The 17,139-nt window shown below is 41.4% G+C and overlaps 1 protein-coding gene across 1 annotated transcript; it reads right to left on the reverse strand.

The window, feature by feature from the left end:
* Positions 1 to 9,401: 9,401 nt before the first annotated feature.
* On the reverse strand, positions 9,402 to 15,481 carry pi15a (peptidase inhibitor 15a). Its single transcript, XM_056363729.1, has 6 exons — positions 14,931 to 15,481; positions 14,462 to 14,803; positions 13,363 to 13,481; positions 11,947 to 12,079; positions 11,746 to 11,861; positions 9,402 to 11,179 (listed from the first exon to the last, which is right to left on the reverse strand). The coding sequence occupies exons 2-6, from the start codon at positions 14,735 to 14,737 to the stop codon at positions 11,044 to 11,046; spliced, it is 780 nt and encodes a 259-aa protein (XP_056219704.1). The 5' UTR covers positions 14,738 to 14,803; positions 14,931 to 15,481; the 3' UTR covers positions 9,402 to 11,043.
* Between the last annotated feature and the right edge of the window lie 1,658 nt (positions 15,482 to 17,139).

The raw sequence follows: 17,139 nt of genomic DNA on the forward strand, positions 1-17,139 counted from the left end.
AGCTGGTTGAGGTGGAGTTGGTTTAACTACTTTAAATAAAGTTAGTTTAAGCCAGTGGTTTTCAAGTGTAGGGTCGGGCCCCCTCCAAACGGTGGCAAGATAAATCAGAAGAGGATGTGAGATGATTAAAGTGGAACAGACAGAAGTAAAAAGATAAATTTTATGCCACAAATTTGTATTCACACTGCAGGCTTCTGTCTAATCTTTGCTTTTTTTGCAAAATAATGGATGAGTTTATCTCTTTGGGCCTTAAATAGTTATTTAAATTATACAATTTGAGAAATTAAAGAAGGGAAAGAACAGAAGTTCTTCAAATCTGCCAGAAATGTTATAAAGTAGCATTAAATGGAAATATGAGTACCTCAAAAGTACAATACCTGAGTAAATGTACTTAGTTACATTCCACCACTGCCCCTTGAAGATGCACTAGTGCAGTATGTGCTGGACATTACAGACATGTATAAAATCCTCTCTTTTTTTTGGCACCTCTGCTGTCTAACCTACTTCTGCAAATGTGATACAAGGGCTCTCACATGAGGGACCCACCGCATTCTGAACTTCCATAAACCCAGGGTTTACTGTCTGCTCCCTGGGTCAGTAGCAGGGGCCTCGGCCACAGCCCCAGCAGCGGCCCTCTCCCTGCGGTCAGACCCGGCAGGCTTCCCCCCTTCTCTTCCACCGCAGCTGAAATAGCAACGCTCTCGCTTTGCTCCCAGCTCCCAGGAGGGAAGCGCCGCCGAAAACACTCATTCATCTGCTACAGAATTAATGCTGCTCTACATTTAGATGTGTGTGTGTGTGTGTGTGTGTGTGTGTGTGTGTGTGTGTGTGTGTGTGACAGTAAGAGAGTGAGAGTTGAGGCAGCAAAGGAGCGACAGGGTGCATGTCTGTGTGTTTGACAGGAGTGAGCACTGAGTGTGTGTGTGTGTGTTGGTACACATGCCTTCATAACATAAATAAATGAGTCAATACATAAAACATGTAATTATTTTAAACACTCAAAATAAGTTTTATGGCCTTTGGATATGAAATGACTTATATTATATTAAGGTTACAGCTGAAATACACAAAGACTGACTGTAAAAGCATGTCTCTGACCGTGAATAGGAAAATGAAATTGTGTGGATAAAAGAAATATTTACCAACTGCTCAGGGATTTCTATGATTTACAGTGTGGTAATTTAGGTCAGGCCATCTGTAACAGACCAGACCTTCTCTGATTAATGTTTATTACAATGCCTGCCAGTAAATATACACTATTTGTGCCTGCAGAAGAGCAATATAAATGATTTCATGCTTGGGCTTCTGGTATTAGCAGCCTTTCATGAGATTTCTCTCTATCATCCCTTCTTTTTTTATTGCATCTGTTGTTTTCTGTCCGTCGTCGTAATTCATATTTTTCTTTTCTGTTACTTGACCCACTCTCTGTATGTTTCTGTCTACACACACACACACACACACACACACACACACACACACACTTTCCCTATTTGTGTCTCTGTCACACAAACATTAACTTTCCATTCCTCTGCTTGTCTTCCTCTCTCTCTCTCTCTCTCTCTCTCCCTCTCTCTCTGTTGCCCCCTTCTCATCTTACTATCTCACCCACACATTCACTGCTCATCCACATGTTCTATGCTTTACCTCCATTCAGCGCATAGTCTTGCGAGAAACCCCATGAACCTAGCAGAATGCATGAGCTGTGCCAGACCCCCGCATCCACACAACAGCAGCCTCTGGACGTCACAGCAAACCGCACAAACACTCTCGAAGAACACTTTTTGTTGGCCCACGTTATCTGGCACATTGCTCCCTAATGGTTCTGGTTGAGCTGAATTGAGGTCAGAGCGTTGGAACGGTGTCGGGGTGAGAACGGGAGTAAAGAGCATCAAGGTCATTTGGCAGACGTTCTACATCATTGCTTTTTGTGACATTATCAGCAGTGTTCAGCAGGAGGCGGCTTCAGATATTCACTTCAGGTCAGTCTGGGCTTAGTTTGTCTGCCTCTACCCCCTGGTGGTACATAGATGTCAATGCACGTGTGAGCAGAGAACACAATCTTGCACTGTAATTTGATTCACAGGTGCTGCTGCAGGCATTTAGAGTTGTAATGAGTTTTTCAATGGCTGGTTCCAAGTGAAACATAGGACTGCTATGTACGAAATAGCAGTGATTTCCCATTGCAGCAGTGGAAACGTCTTAAACAAGGTATACATTTGATGTTTTAATAACATGATCACATTGAGTACAACAATGTCCTCATGTGACACACAGCAGTCAGTTGAATTCCTCTTGTGTTTTTACTCCTGAGCAATGGTGACTTTACCTTTGATAGATATTATTGTAACATAAGGCTTTCAAGGAATTTTGTCAGGAAATGCGTGGACATGGTATAAGAAAATGCAGGGAAACAGCAAGCTCTTCACATAACCACCAGGTGTCAGTGTCCTTCAGCATACAAACAGCATGATATGGCTTTCAGACATAGGTGCATCTCTATGTGGAATTAAGTTGAAATTTTTTTTTTTTAAAAAGCAAAAATTAGCTCGTGATGACGAACTAAAATGTTTCAGCTCCCCCACTTTTCAACCGCAAAGGGAAATGTGGGCAAAAAATTTTGCAAGTCTGAGGCACTTTATTGATTCCCTCAGTATATTTCAGTCCGATCTTGAGCAAACAAAAGGGCCTAAGTTTTGGTAAACTGACCATGTGGAGGCACTGGGAGCTGGGGGAATTGTGGGTACCCCAACCTCCCCTTGTTTTATGGCAAATTGTGTGTTTTCTCCTTTGTGTTGAAGTTTTCTATGGACTGCTGCTTGTGGTGCAAACCAGCAGAAACCAAGAAATTTCACAATCACGCCAAATTACAGTCTGGTCTTATGTCAACTAATATCATCTTCTAGATAGAATGCAATAATCATGCATTTTGTTGGATTTGAAATGTAGGCTGGTTCGCCACATTTGGATGTCAAAACACTGTCTCTTTGACCTACAGTTGTTTTTATGAGCTGAGGTAATAAAAGAACGCTTGTTTTTTGGGTTTTTTTTTTTTTGTGAATTTCTTGTGTTTGAACAGAATGTCCTATTTGGAGGAATTATATAATGCTACGATACATCATGAGAGCAAAGAGGTCAGTGCACTTTAAGCCAGTATCAGCATCAAAGCCTCAGTGAGCTTGTTGACAACAGGTATAAAAGAGAGCTGAGAGCAAAGGAGGGAAGCCCATCTGATTATGCAGCATTTTTCCCAGCACTGTGCTTCTGAGAGGACATTGATTTTGGCCCACGTCTTGCTGCTGCAGGATGTCGCTCGTCTGAAGTCCCTGCTAGGCCCCGTGAGGAGGCTAATGTGGCGCCGTCCAAGACAAAGACTGCAGTAGGATATGGAGGGCAAACACAGAACACGGGCCACCTTTGCACCAGTTTGTGTTCTTAGACTGAACCAGAAGGCTCAAGTCTAGTCTGGCTCAGGGTTGGACATACTGCAGAGCTATTCTTATAGCCACAGGGGTGGAGTTTAACAGTGCCAGGGTCTGACATATTGGGTTGAGAACATGTGATTACTTTTAATGTCACATATGAGGTGAATATAGACTATACAGTTACATGACATAACACCAGCTTCTGTCCTTTGACATAAAATGGAATATCTGCACTGAGGTATGCCAGATATGCTTTATTTATATTTGACTAGACCATGTGAGGAGCTTACTTTGCCAGGGAAAAGTCACTAGACGAGAAAAGTGACCATAACATAAGCCACTGAGCTTCAAGTGAAACGGTGTCTTGTTTCATTCTGGCTGATTGCTTGAAATATCAGCACTTGCCTGAGTGTTGCTAGCATAGGGAGTACATGTACAAGTCAACCATGAAAACTTGGGAAGAATGAAACCTTCCCCCACATGTTATGGCGACACGGCCCTAAATAAACAGCATGAAGGACCAAAATAGGCACCTGAGACACCACAAATGATTTGTTTACCTGAAACGCTTTATTTTTTACTCCTTGTTTGAAGTAAGGGCAACTCCAACTCAAAAGAAGAAAGACTGCAAAACGTGCCCTGCAGTTAACTCTGCTACCCTGAGAGATTTATGGTAGCAAAGGGGTTGTAACATGTACATGTCAACATTTTAGGAGATCCCAAAACATGCTTCAAGTAGCTGACATCAGTCTCTGGGAAACACATATGTCAAGAGACTCCCACCTGACCTATACACGACAAGTCAAATACGAATACAATCAGTTTCCCCCAGATTTAGTTATATTCCAAATACCTGTGGCGGCCTTGAAAATGTTTCAGAGGGTGATTATAGTGCAGGTAACACATATGCCTGTCGATTCCCTACAAGTGTCTTCAATTTAATGTCCTGCTAATACACATATGAATATGGGATGTACATGTGTCCCCTTTCAGACAAATCTTATATTCGTCGAGCTTGACAGTTCGGTCTTGACCTTGGAAACATCAGCTGACAAAAGATCTCAACTCAACTGCGCCATGGCCTTCAACTGTATCACCTTCATCGGCAATTGAGCAAGTTCGCATCCATGTGGTACCACGTGATACAGTCCAAAAAGGACCTTGAGTTGAAGTTGTTTTGTCAACTGCTGTTTCAGATGTCAAAAATTAAGTCTCAATCTTAACTTTGACACCAACATGGATATGAAGTCCTCAAAGTTGTGAGACTAATGGGAAGTCTGACTGTGGCCTCAGTTTGCTCCAGAACAAGTAACAGAGGTGACCTCGAGTTGCGTACAGTAATGGACATTCATCTACATTTCTTCCTCCGCATGTGTCCTTCAATATTTATTTTCAGCCAATCTCTTAATGCTTGAACAATAAGGTCAATAAAGATGGTGTCCAAATAGTTTTTTTTCTCAGTTGAGCTTTAACTCCAGCTCCATTCTGATGTCCTCATGTTGCTGTGTCAGTGGTGGATTTTGGAAAAGATTTGAGGACACCGTGAGGTTTGGATCGGGCACAGGCTGCATTTCCGATGGTAGAGCTCAGAGGGGAGCAAAATAAACAAGGTTGTTGTGTTTCCGAGAGAGTCAGAAGAAAAAGAAAAAATACAATGAATTTAGAAAGAAGCCTCCTCGAGTCACAGAGGAGCCAAGTTTTCAACCACTTGGTGCTTGAAGTCAGAGAGGGCAGAGGGGTTGTAGAGTACAGAGATGATAAAGGAAGGACAGGAGAGGAAAGCTGTAGCTGTACAACATACAGCAACAAACCTCTAACCTTTAAACCATTACCAAGTTCCCTCCACAAAAGATTTATCCCCTTCTTTCAGTATTGTACTAACTCAAACTCAAACTCTCTGTCATACTTCTCACCATTATTGAAGTTGGAAGGCTGCTTGCCCATTTTGAAACAGACTCCCCCAATCTCAACCACTCCCTGTTAATAATCTATCACCCTGCTGTGGTCCCTATAAAGCCTCCATCTCCTTTCCAAATGAATGTTTCACCGCCTTCACAGTTCATGGAGACGAAACTGTTTTAGCAATAACAGTTTATCTGACAGGCCAGTATTTCACATGTGTTATTAGGAAAAGCAGTGCACCTTCAGATGAGCTTACAGATGCGTCATCGTGGCCTCAGTAGGTGTTGGCGCAGGCTGATAGCAAGAACCAGTTAAAATGGATTTATTGCTGCAGCAACTGGAAACTGAAAATCTGTCTGTTTCTTCTCTCCATATTTCTGATCGTGTTTCTCCCGCTCCTCTTGGTCTTCAAGTGAGCTTTTATTCTTCTTAAGTACTCTGGATTGGGTAAGGACTTCAAATAAAACCATAAACTACTGTCAGACCAAGTAAAATTATGAAAAATGGGAAAATGTAACATGTAAACTAGAAATGTTGCAGTTAAAACATTTGAAATCTTTGAAAGCTGAAGTTGCAGTCAAAATACAAATATTATAAAAAGCTGAAACAGCACTTAAAGTGGCCTCCAATCTGCCCTGAAGAAGTAGCACTAGTCAGAGGTCCTACAGTATAACCTCTTGTCTTGTAAACTGAGCTCTTGTCAAGCGATGATCCCCTCAATAAATAAATATGAGTGGAAGTTGTATGAAATAGAGGACCTGAAGTTTGTGGTTGTTGAAACCTGAAAAGGGTTGAAGCGGCTGTCTGTGTGAAAGTCAGTTGAGGACAGAGGTGAATGCCGTCAAAATGTCAGCTGACTGCTTGTAGAGACTGAAACAGTTGAAATGTTATTTCAACAGTAAAAGATAGAGGAAGTTAATTACCAGTTCACACACGCGTCACAGTAGTTGTTGAACTCAAGTCAGTTGAGGTGGAAGTGTTGTGGAAGGTTGAAGTATACGCAGTGAAAGGAGTAGTAAACTGTGTATGAACAGTGGAAGTTGTTTGAGTTAGATGAATTGAACAAGTTTTCTGGTGTTCAAAGATAAATGTCTGTCAAAATGTCTGTTGACATGTAAGTGGTGAAAGCAGTTAAAAGCAGTCAAACTTGACAGAACTTTAATTCAGGCGAGTTCGGTACAGGGGTGATCAATTAGAACAGGCAGAGAAATCCAATGGGCTACATCTGAACTCACACTCAGACTCACACAAAAACTAAACTGGCCAAAAACACACTAGGTTGAACACGGAGAGGATGCTGCAACGTTTGATACCAAAAATGAAGACGAACTTGCACAGGACACAGGGAGCACGCAGATTAAATACGCTGGGAGGGGAAGACAATGAGACACAGGTGCGACACATTAGGGGCGGGGTCGACAATCACAGGAGCAGGGAAACACATCATGGCAGGAAGTGGAAATCTGGAACGAGAGGTTAAGACACACATCAAAATAAAAAACCTTAAATGACAAGAAACAGAAAACATCACCTAAATCAGGGCGGGACATGACACAACTGTCGATTGAAAAGGAAGAGAAAGCAGTTGAAGTGTCAGTTGATTTTGAACCCAAAACAGAACCTGGGACAAAGTGGATTATAAGCTTCATCACATGTTTACAGGTGTGTAACATGAGTAAAACTTTAACTATTACACTGCCTGTCAAGTCAGCTGGGTTGATTATAATAAGAGCATTTTCTGTCAGACACAGAGGACAACTGAAAGTCAGTGTAGACACACCGCCCCAAAACATATCTTTATGTGGAGAGCTGCTCCACATTGAGTGATTTGCTTGCAAAGTTCATGCTAGTGCTCGCTTGAGTTACAGAACTTGCATATTGTAATAAAGATAAGTTCAGGTGTCAAATGGCAGACAGGCTAACGGGTGACGGTAATTGAAAGTTTGAAAGATGAAAACTGTCTGTTTAAAGTTTAAGTTGTTGAGAAAGTTGAGTCTTCTGTGAAGCTGAAGAGCTAAATCCCACAGTGACTGTGACAATGTCATCCACTCCAGAGTTGAACATTATGCACAACACACACTAATTTTAACGTCTTAGAAGCTCTGAAAAGAGCATAAAACCTAACCTACAATAACAGAACAACTATGACAGGTATGAAAATATGTAAACTAATGTCCAAAGAGTGATGACTGGTTTCACTTCTCTGGGTCAAAGTATATAAGAGGTTTAAGATAAGTTGAAAAGTCCCAAAGATGGACAGAATGTTTAAACATTGAACATTATGTTCATTCATTACAATGGAAAAAAAACGCTGAAAAATGACACCAGTCCAAAGGCGGCTGAACACAAGAATATTGAGTGTGCATCGCTAATGGTGTAATGTGTAATGTTACTCCTTTGCAATTACACTCAAATTGCAGGTGTGTTCTGTCCTTATCCTCGAACCATCAGAGGCTGCTTTCATCCTAACCCAAATGCATATCTTTAACCTTTGCTTTGCCTCTACCACTGATGGATAAGCCAGGTAAATGTCGACAGCAGGTTGTCTAACTCATCATTGCATCCTGCTTCTCATCCCGCTGATGTGCCTTTTAAACATCCACCAATCACCTGTTTGGCTCTGATTCCGGCAATTGCTCAGACAAAAGGATTTTTCCCATGCATACTAATGTGTTCCTCGAAAACTCTCTGCTTGTTGGTTCCAGGGACTGCTCTGGCATGTTAGGTTCTGGCTGCATATATGAAGCTACTTAATAAAGAGCAGGAAGTGGTTTGAAACCCTCACGCTATGCAAAGTTTAGCATGAAATGTGAGCCATTGAACTCCAGCCTGCCAAAGTGCATTTCAGTGGGGAAAGATATTTTCTGTAGCCCAGTTTGCACTTGAACACAGATGTTTATCTAACAAATAAAACATGTTATAATCTTCTTGGTTTGTTAATTTGTTTGCTTCATAATCTGTTGATGTCTGGCCCAGACCTATGTGCTGCAACACTGCAGAATCGGTCCAGCATTTATGGCTTTGCATCCCCAAGTTCCACCTCGCTGTCTGTCTCTACTTCTTATTAACCCTCTGGTACTTTCTCCATCGTCATCTATACTTAATGTTAGAGCTGTATTGCAGGAAAATGTCCGTCTTTATCCAGGGCTTTCGAAGTGACACATTCTCCCTTCTTTCTGCTTCCAGCATTCCACTCTGCTCCCTGTCTCTCCCTCTCAGTGAGGTCAATGGTTTCATTGGCCAAAGTCAAACAAGAGGGTCCTCTGAAACCCTATCAGTTGTCTGTTCATTTGTGTAGACATGGATGGACGGGCCAAAGTCAACCTTCACTTATTAGGATTCAGTTGTAGCCCTGACATGTTTTCTCTTCTCCCTCTCAGCTTTTAAACATGCAGGATGCGGGACTTTGCAATGGCATTGTTTAATTGAAAATGAAAACCTCAAATCAATATGAGACACAAGGAAGAGCTCGGACATCTCAGACAACACAGCACAGACAATGGACAATGATACTGTTTTGGCCCGAGGCAAACATGGGTTGAGTTGTACCAAACAAAGAAGCTTCTGACAGGCAACATTTTGAACGGGCACCGCACTGGTAGTATTCAGTCGTCGTGGTATCGAACGCTGAATATCATGAATCAAGTGAATTGATGTATGGATGCAGTGGCTCAAACGGCATCATCTTCATATTTAACTACGTTTCATTGCGGATTTGATTTGAAAGACTCACTCACCGAGCAGCCCATCGCCACACAGGGCCCACAGGTAGGTATCGCCTACCTGCAGCCTCAAGTCCTGTTTGGACGCACGGTTCAGCCTTTGCACGTCTAAAAAAAGTCATTGTAATTTAATTGAATGGAAAGCTGGAACATTGTTAAATTAAAAGCAAAAGACATTTGCCCCTTTCTTCATTTGCTCTCATGCTCACGTGTCAACTTAGTGCTGTCATATGTCAGTGTTGTTTTTAATTCCTGATCTCTGCTGCCCCCTGTACTCCAAACAGTGAACTCTGGCACTGAATGAGCACCACACTATTGTTAGACAAGTTTTTAAATAAATAAAAACATATACAAGTCTGTTTGTATGTGTTCTTGTTTTATTACAAATACAAAGCACAACAAGAAAAACACAGTTCACTGCATAAATAGCTTGTTGTTGACATTGATTTAAATACAGTCAGTGCGGAAAATGTTCATTTCCTGTTTTGCAATGCATTATATCCCACTAAAGTTTTTCTTTTTTTTAAATCAAAATCAACATTTTCATGTCTTCTTGACTATGTTTTCATTACACTGCAGATATGTGCTTAAGTCCCTCTCAGTGTTGGATCGTACTGAGAAACTGTCCCCGATTTGGGGAATTCCGAGCCATTCGCCAAAGTTGAAGGGTTGAAGCGTTTACTTGCCAATATTGCGCTAGTGCTTAGTTCGTATAAATCTACCAACTTGATTTACATTAGGGTAAATTTTCTTCACCATTATAAAAGTTGACATGCAAATGAACCATATTCAGTACCTTTAAATTGTATAGATATATGTACAATCCTTTTACAAAACAATAAAAAAAAAGTCGATAACAATTAAATATTTTCCCATATAAAAATGAATAACTTATAGAATACTTGAAGTTTAAGGATAGTCAAGGTGTAATGATTATCTACATGTACAAAAAATAATAATTTCCTGGTACTTTGGAAAATATACAAACAATTAAGGTGCACTTGAGTGCCTAACTCCAAAACCATAGCTACAACATCAGTGAAAAGATCATTACAACATACAAACACTGCATTTGTCCAATATTCCAAGACATTTATATACATTGGTATACAGTATACCAATATACTCTATACCAAATATGATTATAAAACAGATATGTGGGTCAGACTTACGGTATGTGAAATATAAATGAAACCTGTGAAATGCCCCAAAAGATGAAGATGATGCCTTTAATGAAACACAACCTAATCAGTGCAGATTAAAATGCACCGTTTAAATGAAGAAACAAACTTTTGACAACAGAGGGAGGTAAAAAAAAAAGAAAAAAAAAAGACTTCCCTGTGTCATTGTTGTATATTCCTTTTTGTATACAGCCGTGATATGCTTTTGGGTTACAGTAAGTGCACTTTTTTTTTCCAACAAACCTTTTGCCAATTTGTTGCAAGATAGAAATGGAAATCGCGAATAGACACGAGTGTGAAGTTTGTAACCTACTGCAGGGTCGACAGCGGCTACTGAGCCGAAACCGCCAGCGTAGGTTTTCCCTCTCAGGTCAAAAGCTTTGATCTTTACATCGCAACATTCCTGTGAAGGCAGAGCACACAACATGAAGGTGTGATGCCCGTAGCACCAAAGTGAGCAGGTATGAGCAGCTATGATGGTGTTGTGTCCTTAATTACCACATTGTCAATGGTAAACAAATATAGTAGAAACAAAACTGTATGCAGCACCACATAAGGTATATACTGTGTTTAAGGACCCATTTTCCATATAAATTATATTTCATCAATTAAAATAGTAACAAATTAATTTACAGTTTATTTACAAGTCATCAACACTAAATTGTCTGCTGCCTTCAAATGTATGTTTGTGTCTTTAAATAAGCCCATATATACAAAATAGTGTGGTCCACGACTGTTGTGCAAATCCTTACGGGATTAAAATAATGTCTCTGTGGTACTGTAGGTTGTCAGCTTATGTCAGGAGGAGACCTGTATTTATTTGAACCAGTGCAGGTAGTTTGTCTTGAGAGCAGGGAAGCACATGTTGTTGCTGCAGGAGCCCCCGTAGCTGGGGGGGCAGGCGGAGCAGGGCACGCCTACTTTGTAGGGAGCTTCTCCGATCCAGTTACCCCTGAAAGACAGATACACGTAGAGTCAATGGACCTGGCAGTAAGAATTGATTTGTCAAGAGTATAAAAACCTGCAGATGATGACAACGGTGACCTCTGCAGGTCACAAATGTTATTGTGTCCAAACCCACAACTGTGTTTCTCAAAGAAGGGAGGCCACATTTCCCATTAGCAAGCTAAAATAGGTCATCAGTGTCCTGAGCCTGCTACTCTTACATATGTCTTAAACCAGTGGGATTAAAGAGCCTAGGTCACAAGTCAGTCACAAGTACAGACGGGCTTTGATTCCTGGAATTTTTTTTTTTTTTGAGAGAGAATTTGTCTTCTGCTTTGTGGGTCTCCAGAGCTTTGGTAATGCAGTACCGGCTCACAGGCTTGTATCAGGGGTTATCTGAATCTCTCAGCAACATGGGTGGCATTTCACAACTCGGCACAGAACAGAGTGGACTGTGTTGGTATTAAGCTTGTCGTCGGCCTATCGTCATCAGGTGAACAGGTTCACCAGAATTAACGGGCCTCCTTACCGCATGTAACCAACATTATATCAGATCGACTGAAGTATACTTACTTAGGCGAATAGTTGCAAACTAAATATGTTGCCCGCTTCCACACTGAACCCCATACATTCATATTGTGGCACGTGTGAACCGCACAGCCAACTTTATTGGACGTTGCCCACACCATCTGCAAAACACACATCAGCAGTCAGTCAACAGTATTAGCTAACAGCTAACAGTATCACATTTAATACTGATTGCTGTCTGCGTACCTGTGTATAATGGGTACACATGGGCCCATAGCATCTGAGAGGGCATCGAGGGTTGCAGTCACGGGGATATGGAAAAGAATAGTCTTTGACCTCATCGTACCATGGCTTCACCAGCTGAAGAATTGATCGATAACTGTGAACAAAAGACAGACATAATCAATAACTGATGCTGTATATATCACTGATAGTGAGCGACATAATTCTCACCAATTCAGACTGACCTTGTCCACTAGACTCATGGTCAAAATACTACTGTTCTGTGTACTGAGATGACAGTTTAGGTTGTGTGCAGGTGTATTCAGGATTGATGGAACAAAACCTTGAAGACACTGACTCACATCAGCAATTTTGGCAACAGCAAAATGAAAACAGTGATTAAATAGAAACTCCTGAATTTGTATCTGGCCTCTGTTCCTCTGTTTTTTCCAATGGTCGTGAAGTTTTTTTTTTTTTTTTTCCAGATGTGCGTGCATTCCCTCTAGGTACTTCAGTTTCCTTCCCATCATTTTTTTCATATTATTTATGGATCTCAATCGAATTATTGAAGTTTCCTTTCTTATTTCTTCGAGGTCGTTTGTTGGACGTGCAGATCAGGTGAAGAGAGGATGCTAAAACTTTTCCAAAATCTTGTCACAGTGTAGACTGCGCTGGAATGGATGGGTTTCACCACAGTAACAAAAAACAGCCTGTAGTTCAGCATTAGAATGTAAACTGTGTGCAGCGTCACAAGCACATGAGACTGATAGAAACATGGCTGCATTTTCAAATGTCAACAGGGTAATTCTGAAGATGCTCCAGAGAGTCAGAGTTTGTTGCCAGACAGCAATTTTAACACTTGAAAATTCTCCAGCACTATGTTTAGTTATTTTTTGTAAGCTATCCCAGCATGCTCTGTACTGCAGAATGCTGACTTGCAGATTTTTATCCATTTTTCTTGTTGAGATTGACGTTTGTCTGACAGCGCTGGCTCCGGCCCCTCCTAGATTTAATAAAACCTTTTGGTTTCACTACGTAGGTCTAGTGGGGTTTTTTAAGGAAATAACTTTACTGTAGAACTCTCAGCGAGACACAACGACCAGTCAGAATAAGCTGTACTCCCTTGAGTCTCATGTTGTTCCTCAATAAGATCTAAAAGTGTAGGAACACATGAAGGTGCTCTGTGTTTCCAAATGGAAAAGTCGAGACCTACTGATAGGATGCGTCTTTGTCCTCATGGGTCATGGCTGAAAACACAGCTTTTGTTTATTTGAAGGGTCACAGGAGCATTCCTCAAGCAGTCACCGGGTCACAGTGCAAAAACTTTAAGGAGAAAGAAGAAGGGGGCTGCAAGGCAGCGACCATGACTGCTGAGAGAGAGTCATCCCTGAGAGAAGCAGCAGATGTCGGGGAGGGGGAGGGGAGTCAAAGGTCACTCACCGTCCTGTCCTGACGGAGAGGTTTTGACCCAGGAACCTGAGGAGGTGAGGTGGCCCATGCTCCCACAGGCAGGCATGAGCCCAGTCCTCGGCTGTCTTAGCCAGAGTGTCATCCCACACCTAAACACACACAGAGAGACATGCTATGAACACGGACAGCCATACATTACATAACTGACAGAAAAGATCAACACTAGATCTTTTTCAGCAGCGAGATGCGAGATAAGAGTCGGCGCTTTATGAGTTCATAGCACTGTTACAGGTGTTACCATGGCAGCGTGCACAAGTCATCCATCAGATCGGTTATATAAGAGGAAGAAAGTTAGCTGCCTAGTGTCCCATGTACTGTAATTCTTTCACCGAATATATCTTTTCTGTGATGAAAGCGGCTTGAATAGCTGCACAGAAACACGGTTGTGCCTGGAGCCCGATGCAGTCCTCTGATGACTTCACTCTACAGATGTTCATTCATCAGGGGATGCGACTCCCCCTAATGTATTTTACTGTTAATACATCAACAGAGAGTGGAAATGATGCCAATTTTAAACATAAATGTTGTTATTATGTTGTCAGCTGAAATTGCTAAGTGCTTAAGAGAATTATACTGCTACATATGTAAAATAATGATAAAATACATGTTGTATGTGAAATTAAAAGTCTGATTTAGCAGCTTTGGGATTTGCAACTCTATATAAAAATATTTCCCATCATGTCTATCGGGTCTACAACTGATCATTACTGTTCTCTCCATACTACAATGCCAGCAGGCTACTAGTACCATACATGACCCCTCTGCCTCTGGAAGTGACCAGGCTACTTTGGTGGTCTACCACAGTGCAATCTACATAACAGCTGAAGGTGCCAAGTAACATTTAAAGAGATTTGTCACTTTCTTTTCTTATAGATTCGTTTTTTATAGAACTACAAATCAGATGAGTATTCTCAATCGGTTTCCATGAAAAATCATTGATCTATCTTTTACTTGATGGTGGTTGTTCATGACAATGCAAACAGAGGACATACAATATATGGCTGCAGTAAAACCATGCAGTGATTGGAAAAACATACTTCAATAAAAATGAATGAAAGCTTTCACTTACCATGTATTCCATGTTGGATGCTGGGGGAAACACTTTCCCTCTCACTTTGTTATGGTAATCAAGAATGGCAAGCATGTCATTCTGACTAATGTAACGCTTCCTCCTGCTTTTAGAAATAGTCGTGGTGTCTGTTCCATAGCTGTGCGCTGCACCAAGACCGGTGAAATTGGCGGCTGGCAGGGACGTGGACACAGAAGGAATACTCGTTGCCAATGCACTTGCTCCGCAAGATATGCACAGAAATATTAGATCTATGACAAATAACTGCAGTTTCATTTTTTTTTTTTTTTTTTTTTTGGCTTCAGGAGACTGCAGACAGAATTCCCCGGGTCCTGGATTACCCTGAAAAAGAAACCAAGACGGACTTGAAGTAAGTTCAGACATAGTGAAACCAATCTTCAAACATCTCGTGCTTCACAACACAGGAACAGAAATACCAGTGACATTCCCTCACACAATCTGCTCCTACCTTTTTCTTGCGCAGCGGTACCTTGTGCCTGCGTTGGCCAAGGCTGTATCACCGCTAAAGCTTCGGTAGTGGACTGGAGGGAGAGGGAGGGCTGCCTGGCTGCGAGTGAGGAGTTTTTGCGCTTTGCGAACTTTGTGAGGGCTTCAGGAGAAGTCCGGTCTTTGCGGGTTTATATATTGCAGCGGACGACGCAGGAAGTGCGCCTGCCTCGGAGGTAGACGCGCAGCCCCTCCTTGCCACCTGAAACACAGCATCATTGGGAAACGTTTGTGTTTGGTTTCTCTCTCACCAAGACATGTGCTTTTAGGTTTGTGCAGCTGTAGGACAGCTGAGGTGAGAGGACAACATTTGATTAGTAAGGAGGATGGAGCGTATTAAATGACTATTATGGGATCTCAAAAGCAAAAGATAATAATGATACAGCTCTTTATCATGGAGGCTATGTTGTTGCTGTGATGTAGATTGATTCTAATATGGATGTGATTTATGATAATATTTGACATTTTCTCATTTGAAACTATCCTAAAATGATTGATTGAATGAAATTGTCAGGCTCTATTAAACACTCAACAATCAATCTGTCTGATCAGCTGCATGTACAGGTGATTAAATGTACACCTCCCACATTCTCCTCTGGTCACTGGTCAGGACATCCACATAAAGCCAGCCAGCCTGTTATGAGTCACAATCAATGTGAGAGCTGGGTCCATGTGTCCTATCAGTCTTCTTTGTCGTATTCATTATACTGTAAATATTACACTTGTTCAGTGTGTGGCTCCAGCTGTGTGGTTTGCCGGGGCAGATGCAGAGCCAAAGGAGAGAGAGAGAGAGAGAGAGAGAAAAAAAAAAACCCTTCTACAGGTCATAATTTTCATTGGCAGCTGGTGAACAAATTAAAGCAACGTGACGCAGGAACAATTTTCCTCCCCCTTTTTCTTCTCTTTCGCTCTCTTTTCTCTCCTCCTCTCCTGTTGCCGACAACTGGTGCTTTCCCAAAAATCTTCTTGGAAGTGATGGACTTTTCAGGTGCTGGAATTGGTGGAAGGGATATATCACTCAAGAGTGGTGCACAGCAAAGATTTTCTCCTCTGGTTCACTCCGTCCATGCATTTTCAGCTCCTACACTCTCCACTGCTGTCCTGCCTTAGTATACTGAAGGTTTTCACTGGGATGGAAAGTTGTCAGTTAGCGGATAAATCATGACAGATTAGTTGAATATTTCTACTTCCTAGACCTGATCCAATACTTTGCTAAGGCCAGGACTTTAAGCAGTAATGTCTTTTTCCTGTAGATTCTTGAATTTAACAGGAAAAACTTCCACAGGAGGCTGGACATGTGTTGGCTTTGCAGTATTTGATATTTGCAGAAATAGCATACTAGGACAACATGTAAGCTCAAGAACAGTGAAAGAGTTAAACAGAGGGAGATTGTGACATGCATTTTACCAAAATTTGCCTTTTTATGCAAATATTTATAAGTCATATCCTCAGAATTATACCCAGCAACTGAAATATTCATTTAACCCTTTCAATATATTTGAATGGGTTAAATAAATATAAATATATGATGTGATTTGTTTCCTTTTTTCCTGTTATGACTATACACCATCACATCTGCTCAATATTTTAACTCATCCTCTCATCTGGTATCAATAGTCAGGCTACTCTAAAGCCAGCTCAGTCCGCCAGCCAAAGATTCTGATCGACACGGTGCTGGGATCCTTTCCCCAGGTTTATACCCATATTATAATCCATATCATCAGATTATATTAACATACACCTGCTTTACAGCATTTCACACCGTCTTCGTGTTTATTTGACAGCAGGCTCCTGATCCAAAACCAAACAGAGTAATCAAAAGTTGAGTTTCATTGTGGAAAAGCTGGAATTGAATAGAATACTGTACTTCTACAGCATGTCTCTCTCCCCCTCCCCCTCTCTCTCCCACACACACAAACACACACACACAGTTTCTTCACGTGCAGTCTCCTCAAGGCCCCAGATGATATTCCCTCATTCTCAGAGTGCTGGTCCTTGTTTGCGCAGTGAACCCAGTGACTTCGAAAGAGGTCGAAGCATTATTATCATATTATCAGTGGAGTAATTAGGGCATTATTTGGGGCACATGCTGCTCTGAGGGGCCTTGGGTCTGTTTTGGAAAGGCATTCTTTTTCAGACAGAGCATTTATTTACCTACAATATATTGTTCC

The sequence above is a fragment of the Seriola aureovittata genome, chromosome 20 (genome assembly GCF_021018895.1).
Source record: "Seriola aureovittata isolate HTS-2021-v1 ecotype China chromosome 20, ASM2101889v1, whole genome shotgun sequence".
Lineage (NCBI taxonomy): Eukaryota > Metazoa > Chordata > Actinopteri > Carangiformes > Carangidae > Seriola > Seriola aureovittata.